The 21,827-nt window shown below is 40.6% G+C and overlaps 1 protein-coding gene across 3 annotated transcripts in view; it reads right to left on the bottom strand.

Moving 5' to 3' along the window:
• Positions 1-6,275: 6,275 nt before the first annotated feature.
• LOC136875099 (zinc finger protein ZFP2) overlaps positions 6,276-21,827 on the bottom strand; it is a 101,362-nt gene continuing 85,810 nt past the window's right edge. For all 3 annotated transcript variants that reach the window (XM_067148826.2, XM_067148828.2, XM_067148827.2), the window contains 2 exons: positions 21,289-21,371; positions 6,276-7,750 (listed from right to left, as the gene is read on the bottom strand). In XM_067148826.2, coding sequence (XP_067004927.2) covers positions 6,751-7,750; positions 21,289-21,371 — 1,083 coding nt within the window. In that variant the 3' untranslated portion in view covers positions 6,276-6,750. The remainder of the gene's footprint in view (positions 7,751-21,288; positions 21,372-21,827) is intronic.

Genomic DNA, 21,827 nt, shown 5'->3' with positions numbered 1-21,827 from the left:
TGGCCTTCGAATGAAAAATTAGAGGAAATTTCACCCTTAACGGAATTTTTACTTGGTTTATTGGGGACTGAGCCTCGGGAAGGCAAACATGCTGACTCAGCCGAGACGCTAGTCACTTCCTATTGTCGGGGTTAGCGGAAGTAGCACCATAAATTGAGCAAGATGGTGTGCTATTATGATTTGTGCAATTCTTGGAAAAATGAGTAAACGAGTCGCATTTGAAGCAACCTCGAGAAGGACCGGCTCCGTTCCTACTTCCACTCAATTTTATCAAGGGGCATTAGTTGCAAAGATGTTCCGTTCATCCACATGTATGACATTTGCGAGTTGGAAAGGTTCGGCGTGGTGGTGGCCGAGGACTGTTAGAAGGCGGAGCAACCTGTAATATGTCAGCGTACCTTACTCTTTCGGCTGACACAGCCATGGTTTTAGGTCGAGATGCAAAACAAAGATACGACCAATAGGTACCTTCACAAACGTCTACACAATTTGATCTTCAGGGAATTGAAGGGCGAATACCCTGGTGTAAAATTTAATATCCTGAATAAAATCTGCCAGGTTCTCATCCAAGCTCTGGACTCTAAAGTAGTACTTCTGGATCAATGATGACATAGCTCTAGCCGGAATGAAATTAGCTAGTAGGTGGGCATGAAAGTCTTCTATAGATGACCGGTCAGCTATTTTGTCAGAGAGGACGCCCAGAGAATAAGGATGAGTAATCTGAAGTATTTGGGAGTGAGACAGCGCAAAAACTAGTGCATGGTCTTCAAATTCTACTAAGAAACTTAAGAAGGATATTACTTCATTAGTAGAATTTACTGAAAATTTTGAAATGCCCTAAGCAACACAGCCAATGGATGAGGTAAACTATTGAAACCGGGTGGGATAATAGGTGACGGCAGAGGAGGTTGAGAAGGCTTAAACATTGCACTATACAAAGAAGAAAGGTGGAAGTTGTCTTGGATGACAATACTCCGTTTCCAATGACGCAAATGTTTGTTGAGTTGCAACAGATTTCCTACATTCTATAGCTTTACTAGAATCCTCCTTAGTAGCCAAGTTTATCATAGGAACTTGGTCGCTTTTGGGAGTAGCAACGCCAGACAACAATATTGACTAATTCTATTAGACATCTCGGACAGATGATCAACCAAATTACTAGCCTCCTTAGCATGATCATCCTTTAATATTAGAGACAATAAGTCACTAGCCCTTTTGTAGAAATGAAATAAACCAGCCTGAACTCTTTTAAGTTGGTTTGCAGACGGATCACTCACTTCAAAAAACTAACTATAGAAGCTAGCTCGGTTGTATTGTCAGTGATAGAGGATAGAGCCTCATCAATTTCTCTCTCCCCAAAACTGGGATACAAACAGGAAGTTCTAGATATTCTTTAAGTTTGGCAATATCTGCTACAACCGTGCCTCCAGACCGGACCTTTCTAATTAAAAGTTCGTAAATCAATTCCTCCTTGCTCAAGTACCCGGGAGCGAAGACTTCGCGAGGACTAGACATGAATTTGATAATTTTGAAAATTTCCAACAGCTGAAAATATCCTTAGAGATCGGAGCGAATTCTACGCTTTGCTGTCAAAAGGGGTTTTATCTAGACCCATTCAATCACGCTCTGCTACCAGTTGTTACCGAGTTTTCGTGGATCACAGAGGTCAAATAAGGTGAGGGCTAGAATGGGTCTATCTATGAGAATCAAAGATGAACTTAAAACTTTAAAACGAAGGTTATATTTTTTCAGATATTAAATTTTAACAGGCAATAAGATTTCAGTAACTGGTAGGCAAGTAAAAAATTGAAGAAAAAACAACAGAAAAAGCCTAGAAAAGACTAGTTATCGTTTGAGATTCACTTCCATAATTTAACAAGGTCCCAATACCGCAACTCTTGCTTTAGACAGATAGACAAGGAGACGGATCTTCCAATAGTTTTACAGGAAATGTTAAAGTACAATTATTAGGAGCACTATAGCTCCAGAGGTTACAAGATTTGGACTTCCAAATGCACCATTCAATATCACACAAATATATTTACATTTGAGGGAAAGAGCCTCAATGCTCCAGGAGACCGCGCTCCCAAAACCTTGAAGCCTACTCAAGGCAACCATGTTTTTACTAGAGCGTCACTGCACAATAAACTTACACTTTCAGGCATCTATAGGCACAACCTACAATTTACACCACCATTTCGATTAGTTTATACAGGGGTATCTCGTACCCATTCTACTGGGCCCTTAATGGAAATGAACAAGTTTAATTACTGGCCCCAAAAACAAAATGTATGGAGGCTGCAGACACTTGCGCTCCTTGGGCTTGTGGCCAGACGATGCAGACGCTAATCCCACACTACTGAAGTGTCTAGATGAACACGTTAATTTACAAGCGGAAACAGTTACAAAATCATAGTCACCTCGAAATTAACTGAAGGGGGAAATCGAGAGGGTAACGCAATCTCTATCGCTGGATTACAGTTTAAGTACTCGACTTACTTGAACATTTACATTAGAAAGAAGAAAGTTTATATTTTAGGTAATTGACAGTTACATAGTTAAAGATTGGAACATTCCCCTCGGGTGGGCTTGAGGAGGTATCTACTTAGATGGAAAAACTGTTAGCCATTACCTTAGCTGATGTCCTGCCTGCCGAAGAATGAGGCCTCCGCCTCCTGTCTTAACACACACACACTCAGTAAGACGACGATCAGAAAGACAAGTTAATTCGAAAAAGCGTCAGATTTTATGCCCGAGAGGAGGGTTCGAGAAGGCTCTGGACTAAAACCGGACACACATTCTCATTTTTACTGGCGGAAAAATAGGTACAAGAAGCGTATGCTTGGCTGAAAAATAAATACATGAGATTTAACATTTGTTAGAATCCCACGTTAGCGGGATGGCTAAGAAGTGTTGCAAACCTTGAAATATCAAAAACTAAGAAAGTCCATTCAGATCGGAAAACCCATAAACACAAAATTTCTTTCAATTACTAGTTGGTCCACTTTGCAACAGAGTGCACTACATCAGTTTTTTAATAGAGGCATCTATGGAGGAAAGTCCAACACTTCTTGAAATAGTTGTGCCAAGTCCCACAAAATAAAGGAAATCCAGTCAGCTTTGGCATCATTAAAATGTCACATTTTAGTACTGACATCTATTGATCATTGTCCCAACTCCTTGCACTAGCTGTTTCAACTTTTGTAAGATAGATTACGTTCTTCAAGGTGCTTCTTTTAAATGCGCGGAGTTGAGGTGTACCTCCCGGTACAATCATCATAAGTTATTTGTGGCTAATTATGAGTGTAGTTTATTAAATTTATCCATAATTATTTATTATTATTATTATTATTAGAATGATGGTGAGGGACCACAACAATTATCACTTATTATTAGCGTTGGTTAGTGGCCATCCTGCGACTGAACCATTTGCGAATATGGTACCTCAGCACAACTCAACTCGAGAATTGCGGAGGTCTGAATCGACACTCCACGGACTAGAGGGAACACTGCCAGCAAGATCACTAACACTACTATTTACATAGAAATAAATCGCAAAACCCTACCATGGCGAGTGATCTGGCGTAACTTTCAAAAAACATTCAACAGAATAGAAATAACAGATGGTGAGAAGTGTGCATCTCACTGAACAGGCATAAGCTAATCTAAGATCTCCTACCACAGCACAACAAGATTTGCAGGCAAAAATACAAACTATATACAGGAAAATCGATTGTCAAAATTCTTCTTCAAAATAATAAAGTATGTTTGACATAGGGCGACATGCCAACAAGATTACTATCCTATAACCTCCCAGTAATGACTACTGATGTACTTGTTCAAAAACATATAAAACCTTCTCTGGGGTAAAAAGAGAAACAAATCGACGACGTATGTTTTACAATGACACACAGGTCATCCTCACTGGTGCCTAAGAACGTTATAATCCTCATTAGAGTGCCTAAATCGCCTACCTTCCCACGGTGCATTATTCATTAAACATCGTTACTAACCTCAATACGGTTCACTTCCTCATCGTACATTCATATTACTAGCCTCACATCTAGGACTCACTAACATAATCGCAGAATCATGTTACTAGCCTCACATCAAGGGCTCACTAACATCATCGCAGATTCATATTGCTAGCCTCACATCAAGGACTCACTAACAACATCGCAGATTCATATTACTGCACTCACAACAAGGACTCACTAACATCATCGCAGATTCGTACTATAAGCCTCTCATCAATGACTCACTAACATCATCGCAGATTCATATTACTGCACTCACAACAAGGACTCACTAACATCATCGCAGATTCGTATTACTAGCCTCACATCAAAGACTCACTATCATCATCACAAATTCTTATTACTAGCCTCACGCAGAGGACTCAGTAACATCGTCGCAGATTCGTATTTGTAGCCTCACATCAAGGACTCACTAACATCATCGCAGATTCATATTACCAGTCTCACATCAAGGACTCACTAACATCATCGCAGATTCGTATCACTTGACTCGCACCCGGGACCCACTAACACCATCGCAGATTTATATTACTAGCCTCACATCAGGAACTCGCTAACACCATGGCAGATTTATATTACTAGCCTCATATCAGGAACTCGCTAACAACATCGCAAATTTGTATTGCTACCCTCACATCAAGCACTCACTAATATCGTCGCAGATTCATATTACTACACTCACATCAAGGACTCACTAACATCATCGCAGATTCATATTACTAGCCTCACATCAAAGACTCACTATCATCATCACAAATTCTTATTACTAGCCTCACGCAGAGGACTCAGTAACATCGTCGCAGATTCGTATTTGTAGTCTCACATCAAGGACTCAGTAACATCATCGTAGATTCATATTACTGGCCTCACATCAAGGACTCATTAACATAATCGCAGATTCATACTACTAACCTCACATCAGAGGAGCTGACTGGCCGAGGCGGTAAAGGCGTGCTCGGTTCGTCCGGAAAGACGTGGGTTCGAATCCCCGTCAGGAAGTCGTAAAATTTAAGAAACGTGATTTCCACTTCCGGAGGTGCATATGGCCCTGAGGTTTACTCAGCCTACACCAAAAATGAGTACCAGGTTAATTCCTGGGGGCAAAGGCGGCCGGGCGTAGAGCTAACCACTCTACCCCATAACGTGCCGCGGTTAACAATGGTGGAAGCCTTTACCTTCCACTCCTTCAAGGGCCTTAATGGCCTGTACGGAGGTGACTTGTCTTTGTTTGTCTAACATCACATCAAGGATTCACTAACATCACTATTTTACACAGTTACAATTTACGACGAGCAGACATCAGATTTGCATACAAATGCCGATGTGTAGAGCTCTGTATTCGACAGGGAAGTGTGTTTGAAGGCAATACTCTACCAATTATTGAGTATAATAATGAATGTATACATATATTTGAGAATTGTGAGTACATTTCAAATTTTGTACTTTTTGTGCATGTTTTTGACATTTATTTTACATATTTTTTCCTGTTCTACAAGCAATATTCATAGAAGATTAATTAATGCCTGAACACCTTCGGCAATGAAACAGATGAAAGGGCACAGGCATCTATCAAGACATACTTCGAAATCCTACCGGCTTCAGTCAAGAAGCTACAAACATGTGGATTGCGTCTTGGGGGACGTGAAGTGTGAACGGAAAGGTTTCCCAGGAAACCTCGGATAATGAGGATCTACCGGAATGTTTGACACCTATACTCGCTCGCAAATTCAAGTAATCTCCTGTCACATCCATAGATGTGGAGACATCATTCTTCGCTCTGAAGCTAGTTTTAACAGACAAACGTGACAGAACTAAAACAGAAAACATGGAAAAGTCTGCTGTGCACTGGAATAAGGACGAGGACAAAGATATAATCATGCATCTGTTATCATATGTTAACGATTCTCGTAACGCAAAATAAAGAGCGTATAACATCCATAAAATTTCCTTATTTCTGATAAATGCACCAATGATATAAATGTGAACTTTTAGCATAAAAATGAGAGAGAATTCCGTTAGATTAAATTGACGTCGTATATATAATTTCTCCCTCTCAGGTAGTTAACTCTCTGATGTCCATACTGTGGCGTAAAAAATATCTCAATCTAAGAATTATTCTCGGTAGTTCAGAAAGGTTTTTGCTATTTGGTGATACGGAAAGCAATGCAACTTATATTCATTTAAAACAATTTTAAATGATACATACAAACATATTTTACAATACATTTATTTATTCGGCCCAATATTGATACAAACCATCTAAAGCTCGTAAAGTTCGTCATCATCAGCTCATATACATGGAACATTCTCCAAATGAAATATGTTGCCAAGTCCTTGTTTTCTCACTGAAATGACTCTTCCTATGTATACTATTTTCTTTCTTACTGTGTATGTGAGTAGAGTATTCATCATGAAGGTAGGTTGGATATTTAAAGTTGTTAGTATTATTTGCAAATGTTTGAGTCTTACAAATTAACAATAGTCTTTATTTCATAAATTTCGCGGCCAGAGGTTTGGTTAAACCATTACTTCTTTAATCATTAATATGATTATTATGGACAGCATGGCACTGCGATCGAACGGTTTGCCAAAAAACATATAAGTTCCACGACTGGATATCTCATAGCATGACCCAGCACACGTTTCGTTTCCAGCATGTATTCGTAAAAAATATGCTTCCACAATGTGCGTTTCTTGCTTAGCAGTATGGCTTCTATTCTGTATGCAACCGCAGGTGTTTGGTAAGATTGTGCTTCTGGGTAAAGGCCTTACCACACGTGTTGCATAAGAATGGCCTCTCACCTGTATGTGTCCGCAAATGTTTGCTTAAATCTGTTTTAAGGCTAAAGGGCTTGCCGCACACATTGCATGAGTACGGCCTCTCGCCTGTATGCGTCCGCATGTGGTTGGTTAGATGAGTATTACGGCAGAAGGCTTTGCCGCATATATTGCACGAGTAAGGCTTCTCTCCTGAATGTGTCCGCAGGTGGTATATTAAGAAAGCTTTTTGCCTAAAGGACTCACCACAGATATTGCAAGAGTATGCCTTTTCTGCTGTGTGCGTCCTCATGAGGTGTTTGGTTAGATAGACCTTCTGTGTAAAGACCTTGCCGCATACACTGCAGGAGTATGGTTTGTCAGCTGTATGTGTCCGTATGTGTTTGGTAAGAATGGTTTTATGGTTAAAGGCTGTGCCACATATATTGCACCAAAACGGCTTCTCACCTGTGTGCGTACCCACATGTATGGTTAGATGTACTTTCTGGCTAAAGCACTTGCCACAGATATTACATTTGTATGGTTTCTCGCCCGTATGTGTCCGCATATGTTTAATTAGATCGGTTTTATGCCTACAGACCTTGCCGCAGGTACAGCAGGAGTACGGCTTATGACTTGTAGACGTCCTTAAGTGATTAGTCAATTGCGGTGAACTGTTGAACAATTCCTGACGTACTGAGCAACGAAATTTCTTGTCACCCGTGTGGAAGCCCATGTGCACAGTCGGGTCGCTCCTCTTTGTAAAGCTATTCTGGCAAACTCCGCACACATGGAACGCGTGGTCAATGTGGATCATGTGCTCTGACAGACTGCTTCGGCTACTGAACAGCTTTCCGCAGAGATCACAGTTGAAGAGACCATCCCCTTTGTGTCTCTTGAGATGTCCTCTGCCATCCGAAGGTGGATGATCTGCATAGCAAACCTCTGGACTCGATCTACAGTGACAAATTTAAACCATGTGACCAATAGTTCAACATTCAACCCCACCACAAGTCTGACACAGAGAAATGGCTACTGAACATTTAACTCAGTGATATCCCATGCAGAGAGCCCTTTACTATTGACGATCACAATGCCAAGGGTGAACATCATCTGAAGTCAAATTCAGAGTGTAGTAGTGAATTTCAAAAGCACTTGCTTTTTACGAGGTGTTGAATCTTTTCTGTGGATTGCCTAACGTCACAATAGAAAGCGCAATAATCTTCTGACTATCTAGTAATGTACGAACGCATGGGCTACCTCATTTAAGGAATGAACGAGAAGTGGCCTACACGATAGAAGAAGCTCTTACAGCCGGAAAACATACATCTATTGAAATCCGTAAAAGACTACATTCGTACAAAAGGGGCAGCATATGCTTTGGCGTTTTGGTCTCGTTCAACCACATGTTGTTTGTGGCGTGTGTGTAATAAATGTATGTAAAAGCCCTTGTCGTTTGAGAGAATCCCAGTGTTGTAGTACTAATAAAGTCTAGAACATATTTTTGCCGACAGTCAGCAAAATCTGCTCAACCATGCAAATAGTTTATAAATATTATTTACTGTGACACAAACATACTATAACACTCTCAAATGGACCGGGAGACAAGTTGAATATCACTGTGCAAAAAGTCCGAAGAGACAGAATATGCGACGGATATAATAATCATTTTTCGTTGGTTCTGAATGTCATGCTATATGCCCGGGCAAGGAAATTTATGTACTTGTGAATGAACGAAGACTTGGGAATTGTTGTTTGTTATTTTGAATAAAATTATTAGTATTAGCGTGAATGTGTGTGTGTGTGTGTTGGGTTTTCTCTATGTCGCACCGACACAGACAGGTCTTATGGCGACGATTCGATAGGAAGATCCTAGCAGTGAGAAGGAATCAGACGTGGCCATAAATAATGCAGAGCCCAAGCATTAGCCTGGTGTGAAAATGGGAAACAACGGAAAACTATCTTCAAGGCTGCCGACAGTGGGGCTCGAACCTACTAACTCCCAAATGCAACCTCACAACTGCGTCCCCTTAAACGCACGGCCGAATTGCCCGATGTACAGTTTTCTTGGCAAGTTGTAATGAGATTTACAAGATATTCCTACGGAAAAGAAATTGGCGTACGTTGCCTTTGGACAATTCGTGACCGTTAAAACATAGTAGGATATAAGAAAGAAAATGCAAGGAATGATGGCACTGATGAAAGTGAGTTTGAACGATTTATAACTTGCCGATCTGGACTGTGTGCTGGAAGAACGTGATGAGGATATTTCCAGAACCGAGGCCATGTTACGGTCACGACCTTGAGCATCAATAGAAGCAGAAAGTAAGGACACTGATAAATAAAATTTTAAAATAGCGGGTGCTGCTAATATATTTGCACACGTTGGAAATTTGTAGCAAGTTCTAAAAATTCAAGCCGAAAATTTTTGTTTGTTGGAGAAAAAGCTAGCGAGATGCTGTGAGAAACAAGCTGAAAATTATAGACTGGTAGAATCTAAGATAAGTGAAATTGATCAAGCGCTAAAACAAACAGAAACTGATGTAGAGCGTAATGCAATGACTACAGAGGACCGATCTGCACCACCAGAATAGGAGCCCATACGAAAAAACAGGCCTGCCGCTGAATTCAAAACAATATAAAAAATGTTGCAGACCGTGCATGTAAAGCCACCGCCTTATGTTTGAAAAACTCCATGGTCTACGCTTAGAAGGCAGCCGCCACCAATGTGTTGACTAGAGAAGAAAAAGGCACTGCCTTGGTTATTGTGCAGCGAGGCGATGCTTTGGATATACTCCTAGCGATTCCTGACAGTGAACAATCTAATTTATATTCTCAGGTGGACCGATTAGAGCTGAGGTACGATGAAAAAAACCTTTAACAAATTTACCATAGTCACTTCATAGCAGACACCAAAACATGGGAGACACTACAAGAATTTCAGGCAGTCATCGCGCATCTTGTTTTTATGGCTTATCATTCAGCTACAAACCATTTCATAGAACAGCAATATTTAGAGTCTCTTGTGGAGGACATATCCGGCCCAGAATTGTAATGAACCCTTCGTCTGACGCGTTGGCTCATGCACTTTAATTCGAAGCTGTTACAAAGACCACAAATGTAGAGGCTGGATGAAGAGGAGCCTCTACACGGAAAAGTAGAGGGGATTATTTTGAAAACCCAGTCCAATGAAGATGGAGAACCTCGAAGGCGGGAAATTCGCTATTGGAGTTTTGGTGTGCTTAGACATATCAGTAGTCGCTGCCATAAAGACTTAACATATCAGAAAAAATAAAAACGGCCGGTGCTAAGGGGCGCGCACCGCGTTTCAGCCCTGCTGCCCCGAGAAAGGTGGTACATGTCATTTCACTCGTGCTTCACTTAGACTGTATCATTATCGACGGATAAGAGAATGGTTTGGCTCGTACTTTGCTTCTGGACACCGGGCCCAAACCAACGTTGTCACGAAGGACACTGTAAAAGGGGACCTGAAACCCACAGTAGTTGTATTGAAAACCGCAACCGAAGACACAGTGAACACGTACGGCGAGAAATAATTCAACATAGTCCTGAGGTGCAAGTTGATAGAGCATGGAGTAATAGTGGCTGACGTCATGGATGTAATGACTAATGACTATCACCTCAATTAGGATCTGAAACGAGAATGCTTGAAATTCACAAACGAAGAAGTCATTTATTGCGGATAAAGCAGTCCAACGATTCAAACTGTTCTAAGTACAGACGAGGTATTTCATCCCGGAAGCGATAATGTGATCGTGGGTCAAATGGATAAGTGAGGGGAATTGTCGAGACCGTTGCCGAGGAGGACGTCCGTCTAGGATTGCTGGTGGGAAATGCTAAGGGGCCTACTATGAACCTAAATGTGTTCCCTATATCACTGAAAAGAGGCACTCAGGTGGCCTGTTGTAATCCGATATCATCCATTGTTCGCGGGGAGAACACAAAGGACACCCAGAATGTCCACCACCTTTCAAAATTAACTGAGACCTCGGAGATACTAAGCTGACGCAGGATCAAAAGGCGAAGAAATGTTGTTCAAATATCAACATGTTTTCGCAATCGAGAACTGCGTACGGCAGGACGAGTGTCGTGAGATATAAAATAAACACCGGAAATATACAACTTAGACAACGCCCACGACCCTCGCCAAGAAGAGAGGAGGCTGAGAGAAAAGTTCGCGACATGTATAAGCAGGGTGTAATTGAACCGTCTAGTAGTCCCTGGAAGTCATCTGCGGTTTTAATGAAGAAAACGGACGGGTCGAACAGCTTTTGTGTGGAAGAGCGACAGTTGAACAGAAAGACAGTGAAATACATCCATTATCGAGGATAGTTGACATTCTATATCTCACGTGTTCTCCACCCTGGATCTGAAAAGTGGATGTTAGTAAGGAGAAGTGGAGGCCAAAGATAGAGAGAAGACGGCGTTCTTAACTAGTACGAGAGTTCGGCACTTCACGTCATGCCTCTTGGACTGCGCAATGCATCGTCTACGTTTGAAAGACTGAAGGAACAGTACTCCCAAGTATGGCGTGGGAAACCTGCTTTGTTTACTTGGATCAAGTGATAGAGCACCTATCGAACCAGGAGGAAGATTGCAGGGGTGGCAAACTGAAACTGAATCCAATGAAATGCCAGCTCTTCCAGAAAAGGGTCAGTTGAAAGGGGGATATCCTTTCCAAAGACGGTGTAGCCATAGATCCACAGAAGATACGAGCAGTAAAAGAATGGCCTGTCCTAGAGATGTACATGAACTAGTACTATCGATGTTTCATACCCGGATATTCTAAACGGATGATTGGAAGACACCTTTTTAAAGTTGTAGCCGACAATCAACGTGACTGGGATTAACAGTTGCCATTATTTTTAATGGCATATCGGTCTTCGGTCCATGAAGCGACAGGACAGACTCCGGCTTGTGTTCTCTTCGGCGAGGAGCTGCGTTTTCTCTGCGATCTGAAGTTCGGCAGTAGACCCGGCGAGCACCAGATGGCTGAAGATGGCTACGTGAGGTGTTGGAGAGAAAGAGTGGGTCAGATTAATGCCCTCGATCTAAGAAATACAGAAGCTGCTAGTGGCCAAATGAACCATGCTTACGCGCGCGTGGGCTGGAGGTCAAATCGAAACCAAGGATTTGGTGTCGCCCTTTAATTCACGGAAGCGGCGAGGTCTGTTACATAAACTCCAGCATTCACGGGAAGGAACGTAGAGGTTTTAAGGACTTAATATATCGTATTCTGTGATTCCCTGAGGAATGCCCATGGTGGTGCGTTTCAATCGATTAGCACCATACGAAGGAGCAAATTCCTACAATCCAAGACTGATGGTGAACTGATCCAGGACGGAAGATTCTTTAGGCGGGAGACAGTATTTCAAGTCAAGGAGTAGTATAACTCCCTCAGCTGGACTCGAGACAAGTGACAATCGCTAACCGAAAAAGTAGGAATATAATGCTGTATGCTGGGGCAAGGAAATTTACGTACTCATGAATGAAAGAAGACTTGGAAATTGTTCTATGTTAATTTGATTAAAATTATTAGGATTAGCTTGAATGTGTATCTACAGTTCACTTTGCAATTTGGTAATTAGATTTACAAGATATGGTGCCATAGATTCCTACGGAAAGGAAATTGACGTACATTACCGGTTTCCATGAATGTAACAATACGTATTGTACTTGTACATTATCATATAAGTGCAGCATTTTATTACGTCGAAATCTGGTCACATCTAATTACATAATTTTCGTGTGTAATCAAACAGACCCGCCTTAAATACAGGAAAGTAGGATTACACAAAGGATTTCATACTCACTTCCATGTATTACATCAGTCTACGTCTTAATTGCTTTTTTAACAGAAGCCTTACGCAACATGGAAACCACTAATCCTGATGAAATATTGAGAAGCTGAGAGGTAACAAGCAGATGACGGCTCTTTCCCTCACCGTGACGCTTTCATTTCACCTCCAGATAACGCTGCATTAGACGTTAACATGGCGACAAAGAATATGGCTTAGGTTGTAGTGTTTTATTAAATGACCTCATACCCTTAAATATTTGAACCCAAATGCAGGCTGCCATACCCTTGAATATTCTTAAACACGTACCTTTGACACTACAGCTAAAGGGGGCAGGAATAACAAAGCTTAAACCACAATTCGAGACAACAGGACATTGATATGCACCGCAGTGGGTACTGCTGCTATGTAAAGGAAGAAAAGAGGATCCTTTTATTTCAAAAACTCCAAGGAACAAGTAATTATTTTAGTAAATACCTGCCAACTTTCAAAAACCGAAATCGAGAACATCCTGAAGTGGGAATTTTTAACAACACGCGCATGGGTCGCGAATTATTGAGACGTGGTGAAAAAGGACGGCAAGGGGGAGATTACAAGCGATACTAATGCAATGTTATGATCACTCCTGCACACAAAGTTACATCTTGATGAGTGCTCATCCATGACTCCGTGACTTAACATTGGGAACAGAACACACAGTACACAAACAGTGTTTTTCTGCACTTTAAACTTGCAGGTCACAATATGGATCTCACCTTCGAAATTAAATTAAACATGTACACTTATTCACAAAATTCTGTCAAGTTCACAGTATGCAGACAATTATTAATCACAAGTTGGGAGGACAGACGGAGATGAGTTGCTTTCTTTGCTTTCTTCAGAAATTCTGGAGGAAAACTACTCAAGTAACATGTACCAGTACTTCTGGTCTTCAAAACAGAAATAAAATCCAGAATTTTATTTGACATTGAGTACCTAAGTTGAGTTTGGTTCTTTTACAAGAAGCTGAACACATGTTCACACTCAGCATTGCTATGCAGTAGTGAGAACAGAAAGCATTAGCCTGGATAACTATCATAATTAGGAACACCATCAGCTCCATGAATTTTAAAACCACTGATCTAACAGCCTCTGCAGACACCTTCCCAATAATAGTCGTATTGTGCAAACATATTTCAGTATATTCTTCGCCTCCTTGCTGTGAGAATCTTGAATTTTTGTAAGGCATTCCTTCCTCTTACAACTCTTTTCTAAATAATGACTTGATGTCATCTGTCAGAATCTCACTCTCAACAGTAGAACAGTCTTCAATCTGCAGAGCTGCAAATTGGTTCTGAAGCACATTCATTGCAAACTCAACAGATGCACTGCCTTCCTCGGCAGCAATGATGGAAAACTTTCAATAAGGAATTGTATAGAAGAAAACTGGGCATCTTTAACTTTTGAAACATCTGCAAACTTTGCATGCTTCAGTACTTCATCATTGAGAGGGATCTTGTTAACAATATACTCACATGCTGTGCATTAGTGCCCACGGCCGTAGCCGTGTTGAAACACCGGATCCCGTGAGATCTTCGAAGATAAGCAACATTGGGCGTGGTCAGGAGTTGGATGGGTTGCCACGCGCTGTTGGTGGGGTAAGGGAATGGAGGAGCAGAAAGGAACTGGCCACCCTACCACACGTAAACTCCGGCTCAGGAACACCTCTGCGGAGGTTTGGACCTGCCTTCGGGCAGAATAACCCTTACCTCTGCATTAGTAACCTCTGACAGATGAAAATAATTTTGATTTATCTCTATCATTAAGTTTCTTCACCAAGTTCATTGTCTCAATGCCAACGACTAGTTCATCACTATCTCTCTGATTCTCAACAGAATGTTACAGAACTTTTAATAAAGGGGAACTTTTGATCACTTTTAATAACTCTGGAAAGCAGCTGCTTTGACAGCTTCATCATTAGTTCTAGTAGTTTATGAATGTGAGGGGAAGCACTCTGAAGTGTAGTATTGAGATTCTCAAATAAAGGAATGACAACATACAGGAAGGCACAGAATCACTTACTTAATTCTGATAACAAAATCATTAAAAAAATCTTCACGATGTTGAATGAGGTTCTTATTCTTTAGCAAGGAGTGTCAGATTTTGAGACACATGCAAATCTGTTCTTAGGACTGAACAGATTTGGTCTTTTCATGGTCTTTGGAACTACCAGGCTTGGCTTTTGGAATTGTAAATGATGTTAAGCCAGTAGTTCATGCACAGTGCGCATTAAGTAGTACGTCACATTTAAGGAAACCAAGTAGTGGATGCCACTGATCTAACAGCCTCTGCAGACACCTTCCTGACAATAGCCGTATTGTGCAAACATGTTTCAGTATATTCTTTGCTTCATTGCTGTGAAATTCTTGGAATTTTTAAAGGCATTCCTTACTCTTACAACTCTTTTCTAAATAATACAAGATGTCGACTAACAGTTGATCAATTTTAACAGGCAAACTGCTCGCACCTTTCTCAGCAGCCAATTTAATGAAATGGCATGAGCAACGCAGTAAAAAGACAGATGACTGTGCTTCCCGTAAAGCTACACAATTTTGAATGGGTATTTTTTAACACTCTATGACATCCCATTGAATCACCCAGCAAAGGCTGGGACAGAAAGAACTGAGCTAACTATCTTTTCTTGCTTTTGCCACAAAACAGGTGATGACAACAGCTTAAAGCTTAGCATGTAATCAATGCGTTCAGCCATATCATTCAAAACATCTGTGGTTTTCGTACGACCACAGCAGTCAATTGCTGAACCTGGAAAAATTCTACTTAACAGAGCACCAGCATGATCGGCAAAAGCTAACGGGATATTATCTTCAATTAAAATGAAGTGAACAAGCATTCCATTCTTACTATATCAAGGTCGGCTCCAGAAGAGGTAAGAAAATGCCATCCTAAAATTTTGCATTGGAGACGTGTTTAACAGACGTAATGTGATTTACTAATTCGGTTCTTCCTCCTTAAGAAACGTTTATATCACACGAACACATGCAACAGAATGCGAATGTTTTGCCTTTTGTGGTGGTATAAAACAAGGATATTCAGCAGAATATGGCTCCTTAAAAGACTGATAATGTCTTTTCCTTGTTGAATTCATTAAGAACAACACCAAAAATACTAAATCGCATACAAATTCGTCACACAATTCTACGTTTCAAAACTACCGCCAATGTTACTCACACCAATACACAGAGCCTTCAATTGCTACGAAGCACGACACAGTTACTTAAGTTATTATATATACATTTACAGCCTGCCATTTTTCATTGATTTCTTTTCTTCAAAATCACAGCCTGTTACTTGTTTGGAAACATCTCAGTCAATGAAGGAGCAGTTGATGCCGGAAATGTGAGAAAAGCACGGTGATAATCGGTAATGTGATTATCGATACATTTACCGGTCGAATTTCAAACACTGCTCCGCGTATTACCAGCTACTATCGAAAGTCGAACACATCCGAGTAGACCGCGGATATTCAATGACGCTGTTCATCCGTGCAACCGTAAAACACACTCAATATCGGTACATTTTACGGAACGCCGGAATGCTTGGCAGGTGTGTTAGTGGAGTGGTAACACCGTTAGTGTGGCATCAAAGTCTGTACCTGGGTCCTCACTGCACAGTGGTCTAGGTATTGTAGGAATGAAGAGACAGAAATACAAATTACTTGGTTAAGGGTGAAATCCGTTTACAAAGCCAGATGGGAAAAGTCGATAACACAATCGCACTTCCGAATGGACACTGTATGAGGCACTGCCGGATGCTAAGTAGTGTGAGGCTCGACCTCGTCTTGTTGTTGTTGTTGCACTCTTAGGAGAAAATAGGTGGACAATAAAAGGGGGACTTTGATTCCAGATACGACCTGCTAGAACACTTGATCATCACACAAGATATTGCCACCACAAGACAACATGGCGCAGAAAATACGACACTGGTCTTTATGTCATACGTTTTGTGGCATAACACGCCTAGGTAATGGTGCAATACTCTGTGGCAATTCTTTTTTACGTAATTAGGTTTTTGTGACAAGTGAATCAGGTTCTCAGTCAGTAAAATTGTATACCATGTTGTATTGATGAATATTTACTACAAACCAATTACGCTGCCGTAACACGTGGCGCGTCCCAGGTGACGGATACGCGTTCCTCACCGGCCTGCAGGCGGACTTGAGCGAAACGTAACAGCTCTCGCGGACCAAACACAATGTCCACGGCAACTTTGGCGGAGATGGAAACCTTCGGTACGGCAGAGTTAGCAGATGAGGTGCTCTACCTTTCTGAAAGTTAATGCAGAAAGGAACGTAGCGTTTGTTCTCCATGTCAGGAGAGGCCTAGTTACTTGCTTGGTGACAGGCTCTGTGACCAGTCGGCCGTAAAATTACACCGTCATATTGTTATGGAAATATGTCTCATAGAACTGAAACCGAGGTTTGAACGTCCTCTGGAAGGGACGAGTATTGGCAGGCCCAGTCAGAGCGAAAAGCATGCAAAGGTTACCGTCGCTCGGGCGGCGACTGCTAAACAAGCGGTTCATCGTATTCTCTATCACATCACTGAACGATGTCTGGTCGAAGTAGCGAATTAGCCGCAAGACATTCGAGATGTTGCGGAGAGTAAGAAAATAAACGCTTCATAAATCAAAGGTGCCTTTTGAGCAATGCTTGGCAAGAAGACCGTTCAGTATCTTATCACTGGCGGTGATCTGAAAGAACACTCCGGACGGAAGAAAGAAGACCACACAGCCCAATGCGGACATGGAAATGTACAGAAGACCGATGACGGACAACGAAATCCCGATTATGCAGAAACTGATCATTGCGAACACGTGGTTCAAAAAGCGTGATACTCATCTAGTCACCTACTATAGTGGTTCCGATGCAGATCACATTGAATACATCCTTGTGAGACGACAGTATCTCAGAGAAGTTCTAGACAGAACAGTTGTTCCTTACGAAACCGTTCCAATGCAACATTGACAAGTCATCTGTAAGCTGCGGATAAGAGCCGAATGCTTTGCCAGAAATGGACCAGAAAGAATCACCGACGTTGTGGCACAAATTACAGTCTAGCCAGTCACCAAAATTGAAGCGAGCTGGAATAAACTGAAATACGCTGCAGGCTCTACTCTTGGAACGACAAAACCAGGATGATGAAGCATTGAAAATGACAGGTGACTTTCGAATGACGATGTTAGGGATGCATGCAGTACGGTAGATGAAACAGATGTAGCACAAGTTTCTTTTAGATAAAACACATTCTCGTTGGAATGTCCACAAACCAGCCCGTAATGAAGCGATGAAAGCCATTGCCACCAAAAGCAGCAAACAGGTATGCAGGCTTACATGTGAAACTTAACACGCACGAAGGCGAGCGGGAATTTACCGGCTAGACGAATTGAGGCATCCCGAAATGGAAGACATTCAACGTTCTTGCAGCTTCAATGAGGAAACAGAAGATTTGCTACTCGACTGGCAGGAAGAGTGGGACACTGGTGGAACTACATTGATGAAAAGTCAATCTTGGAATTTCCCCATCTACCACTCCACTGTTGATGATCCAATGAATAAATTTACGTCATCGAAGTCCAGGCTATGCTGAAGGAGGTGAAGCCAGGGAAAGCCATCCTTCCCGATGATCTTCCGCCAGAGTTTTGTTCCTCTCAATGGTGGGATGCCACAGCGTGGCTAAAACAAGCTTTTCAACCAAATCATCAAAGAAGGTCAAATACCAACAGATTGGCGATGGAGCATCCACTCAAAAATAAGGGACGCCCTGCCGATTTTTCAAATTACCACCCGATCAGACATCTGAGCCACGCAATGACATTTTTTGAACAAATTGTCGACAAACGGATTAGCGATTTAGCCAAACTTACAATAATCAAGCTGGATTTGTGAAAAATTTTGGCACAACAGCTGGAATCCACACTGCACGGCTGAGAAACACCGTGAAAAGAATAAGAAGGCCCAATCTGGTGAGCGCTACGAGAACATGGCATTCCAGAGCAACTTCTTGTAAAATTGCTATACACAGAACCAAGCAGTTAAGTTCAAGCTGCCGCAGAAATGTCCCATGTCTTCCACATGACTGTAGGAGTCCACCAATGCCCTGCCTTATCAGCACTTCTGTGCATTCTTGCGATGGACATGTTATATCAGACCTGAACAAGCCAATACCACGGACACGTCTTTATGTTAAAGGTGTCATTTTGGCTGCGAAGGATAAGCTTCATCTCCAGTGCCAAACAGAAGATTGGAACAATCCACTAGACCAATATGGCACACACCTCAACAAAAAGAAGACAGAATACATGACAATAGATACTCGAGAGGTTGGAACCATCCACGTTGATGGTGAAGATACACCACGAGTAGGTATATTTTTGTACCTTGGCTCCACAATCTCTGACGACGACCGAATTACTGACGAAGTCAACTTAAGGATATACGCAGCCTGGCTGAAGTAGCGAATGACAATGGGTGCTGTAAGACTACATACAGACAGGGCCTACAAAGTGGTTAGATCAGGGCCATGTGTCTTTCGAAAATTCGGCAATTAAGAAATTTTATTAATCTTCATATAATGTTCTTATGCAAATCGGTGCCAAATAGAAACGGAAAATCTTTTGGACCCTTTGAAAGAAATAATTGAAGTTGCTGCATGATATCTGTAGACTGCTGAAATGAGAGTCAGGACAATACAGCGCAAGGGGTGAGATATAAAAAAGGTGGGAAGCAGTTGATACTGTAAGAGACTGTCGACTGGATCCTTCAGAAGCATCTAAGTCCTATGATATTCAACGGACTAAGCTACTTAGACAATTGCATGTCCTCTGCCTTCTATACCAAGAAAAATTATTATAAGCAAAAGTCTTGTTGCTTTCCTGCTTAGAGAGTGCCTCTCCAGAATATACTGTAGGAATAAGGAAGCAAAATTAAACCCCATCCGAAACCAGAAATATGCAAAATGTGCATTGTGGAATAAGGATTTTTATAAGCAACATTTCCATTCGTGGTTATATTCCAAGATTGTTTTCTAAAATAGTTTACTGTGTCCTGTTACACAAGAATTACAAAGAAACAGGAGAATTTGAACCTAGAAGAGATGATATATTAGAGCATTCTTCAGTTGTGTGCATGGCTCTTCTATGACTAATCAGAGAATATAAGCTAGTACTAGACGATTCTGAGGACTGAGATGAAATTAATATTTCTCGCCGCTACTCGCAAATATACAGTAGAAACAACTCAATACACCACACAACAGACGAGAAGACTCAAACAAAAAAACAACACCAGATAAACCTCTCAAAATTCATAATTTCCATCACAAATGTGGTGTCAAGTCAAACCATAGGCTAGGACTAACGGTAGCAGAACCTGCTGATACAAGTCTGAGCTTATACAGTCATTTCCTAGGAAGATCATTTCATGCAGTAACCAACAAATGTGTGACAGAAAGAATGTAACTAGCAAATAGCCGAATGGCATACCCACAGTTAAAAGGACACTACTGCATTAAAGTTTTGATAAAGGACACACAGTGGGGCTACTCTGTTACATCAATTATAATAATAATTGTGAAATAAAATTATACCATTACATTATTATTTACCTACATTTATGAGATAATACATTTAATTATGTAAAAATCTGTAAATTTTTATGCCACATTATCAAATTTATAACTTTTCTCCTAGCTGTACATTTTATGACTTTATACTAACTGAGTAAATGTGTTTCCAATCAACACACTATAAGCACTTGACCAACAATGAGCACTAAAATGAAAAGTAGGAAATTGCCACAATCAGCCTGTATGGCCATAACACTAGAACAAACTTCAAATCAACACCACAATACCTTCTTATGCCTACATAAATGTGGAAATGTTAGTTCAAAACTATGATTCTGAGATGTAGATCTACTGCACTGAATAATTCATTTCTACAACCCTTCTGCCTTGGCGTCCACAAATGGAGGAATTTGACATGCAATAGAACTGGATAGATCATTAGAAATTAAATCTAACAAAATAAACAATTAAAAAATGACAATATTCTCTATGTTCTTGTACTACTGAATGGAGCCATCAATATACTGATTACTGGAGCTGAATTATCTAACTTGAATTAATTACATTGTTTTCAATGTCCATAAAAATTTTAAAATGTTGAATTTGTACACTTTGTGTATAATCTATAAACATGGCATCCTCTGTGTGTCACTTTATGGTACACACATAACATTTTCTGAGAGTAGCTGGATGTAATAGCCACAGATGACATTTCAGATGATAAAAATATGATGAAGAAATGATGCAGTGACAGTGAAAGAAACAATACATTTTTCAATGTTGCTTAAATACACTTCAGAAATATATAGATCTACCAGAATTTTTTTGCAGATATACACTCAATAAAACTACATTGAGGAATATTAATATATTACAGTTTCTGAATACTTTAGGTAATTTAACCAATAGATTTTTAATAAATCACAGTATAAATGTGATCTTGTAGAGAAAGGATTAAACTGATGAAAATGACCAGATTTTGGAGATAAAATAGCCACAACAGTGAATAGGTACAATATATTCCTTTTTGTATAGGGTTTGTGGTGTATATACCTTGTTTCTTCTTTGATGTATGGAACGAGCTGGTCAACAGTGTGTTGTTCTATGAATATTTCCTCCTTAATGTCTTCAGAATGCTATAAGTAATAAATAATAAAAGTAGAATAAAGAAGTGAGGAAAAAATATAAACAAGTAACAGCTGAGAAAATAATTTTCATATTGGCACAACAAGAGTATAAGTGATTTTTCTCCCAATGTAAACATATAAGAATGGAAAGGAACAGATAAGTGATAAGAGAGATAAGAACATGAAAAGTAACACATGATAGGATAGCACTAGATGCTGTAGCAATAGAGAAGGCTATACATGAAAGGATAAAGATTCCTTGCTCCTTTTTCTCTCTCTATTCTGATTCCTATTTCTACACTGACTAGCTATTTAATTAGCCTCTTATATTCATATTCCTCTGTTTCCATCTTTCTACACATGACGTCACTTGTCCCTTCTTTCTTCCTTTCCATATTCCTAAAAATGTCACTCTCAATATCAAATAATCCTACATTATTCCTACCACTTCCCTACAAGTGGACA

Source organism: Anabrus simplex, chromosome 5 (genome assembly GCF_040414725.1).
Source record: "Anabrus simplex isolate iqAnaSimp1 chromosome 5, ASM4041472v1, whole genome shotgun sequence".
Lineage (NCBI taxonomy): Eukaryota > Metazoa > Arthropoda > Insecta > Orthoptera > Tettigoniidae > Anabrus > Anabrus simplex.
This window is presented reverse-complemented; position numbering and strand designations above follow the sequence as displayed.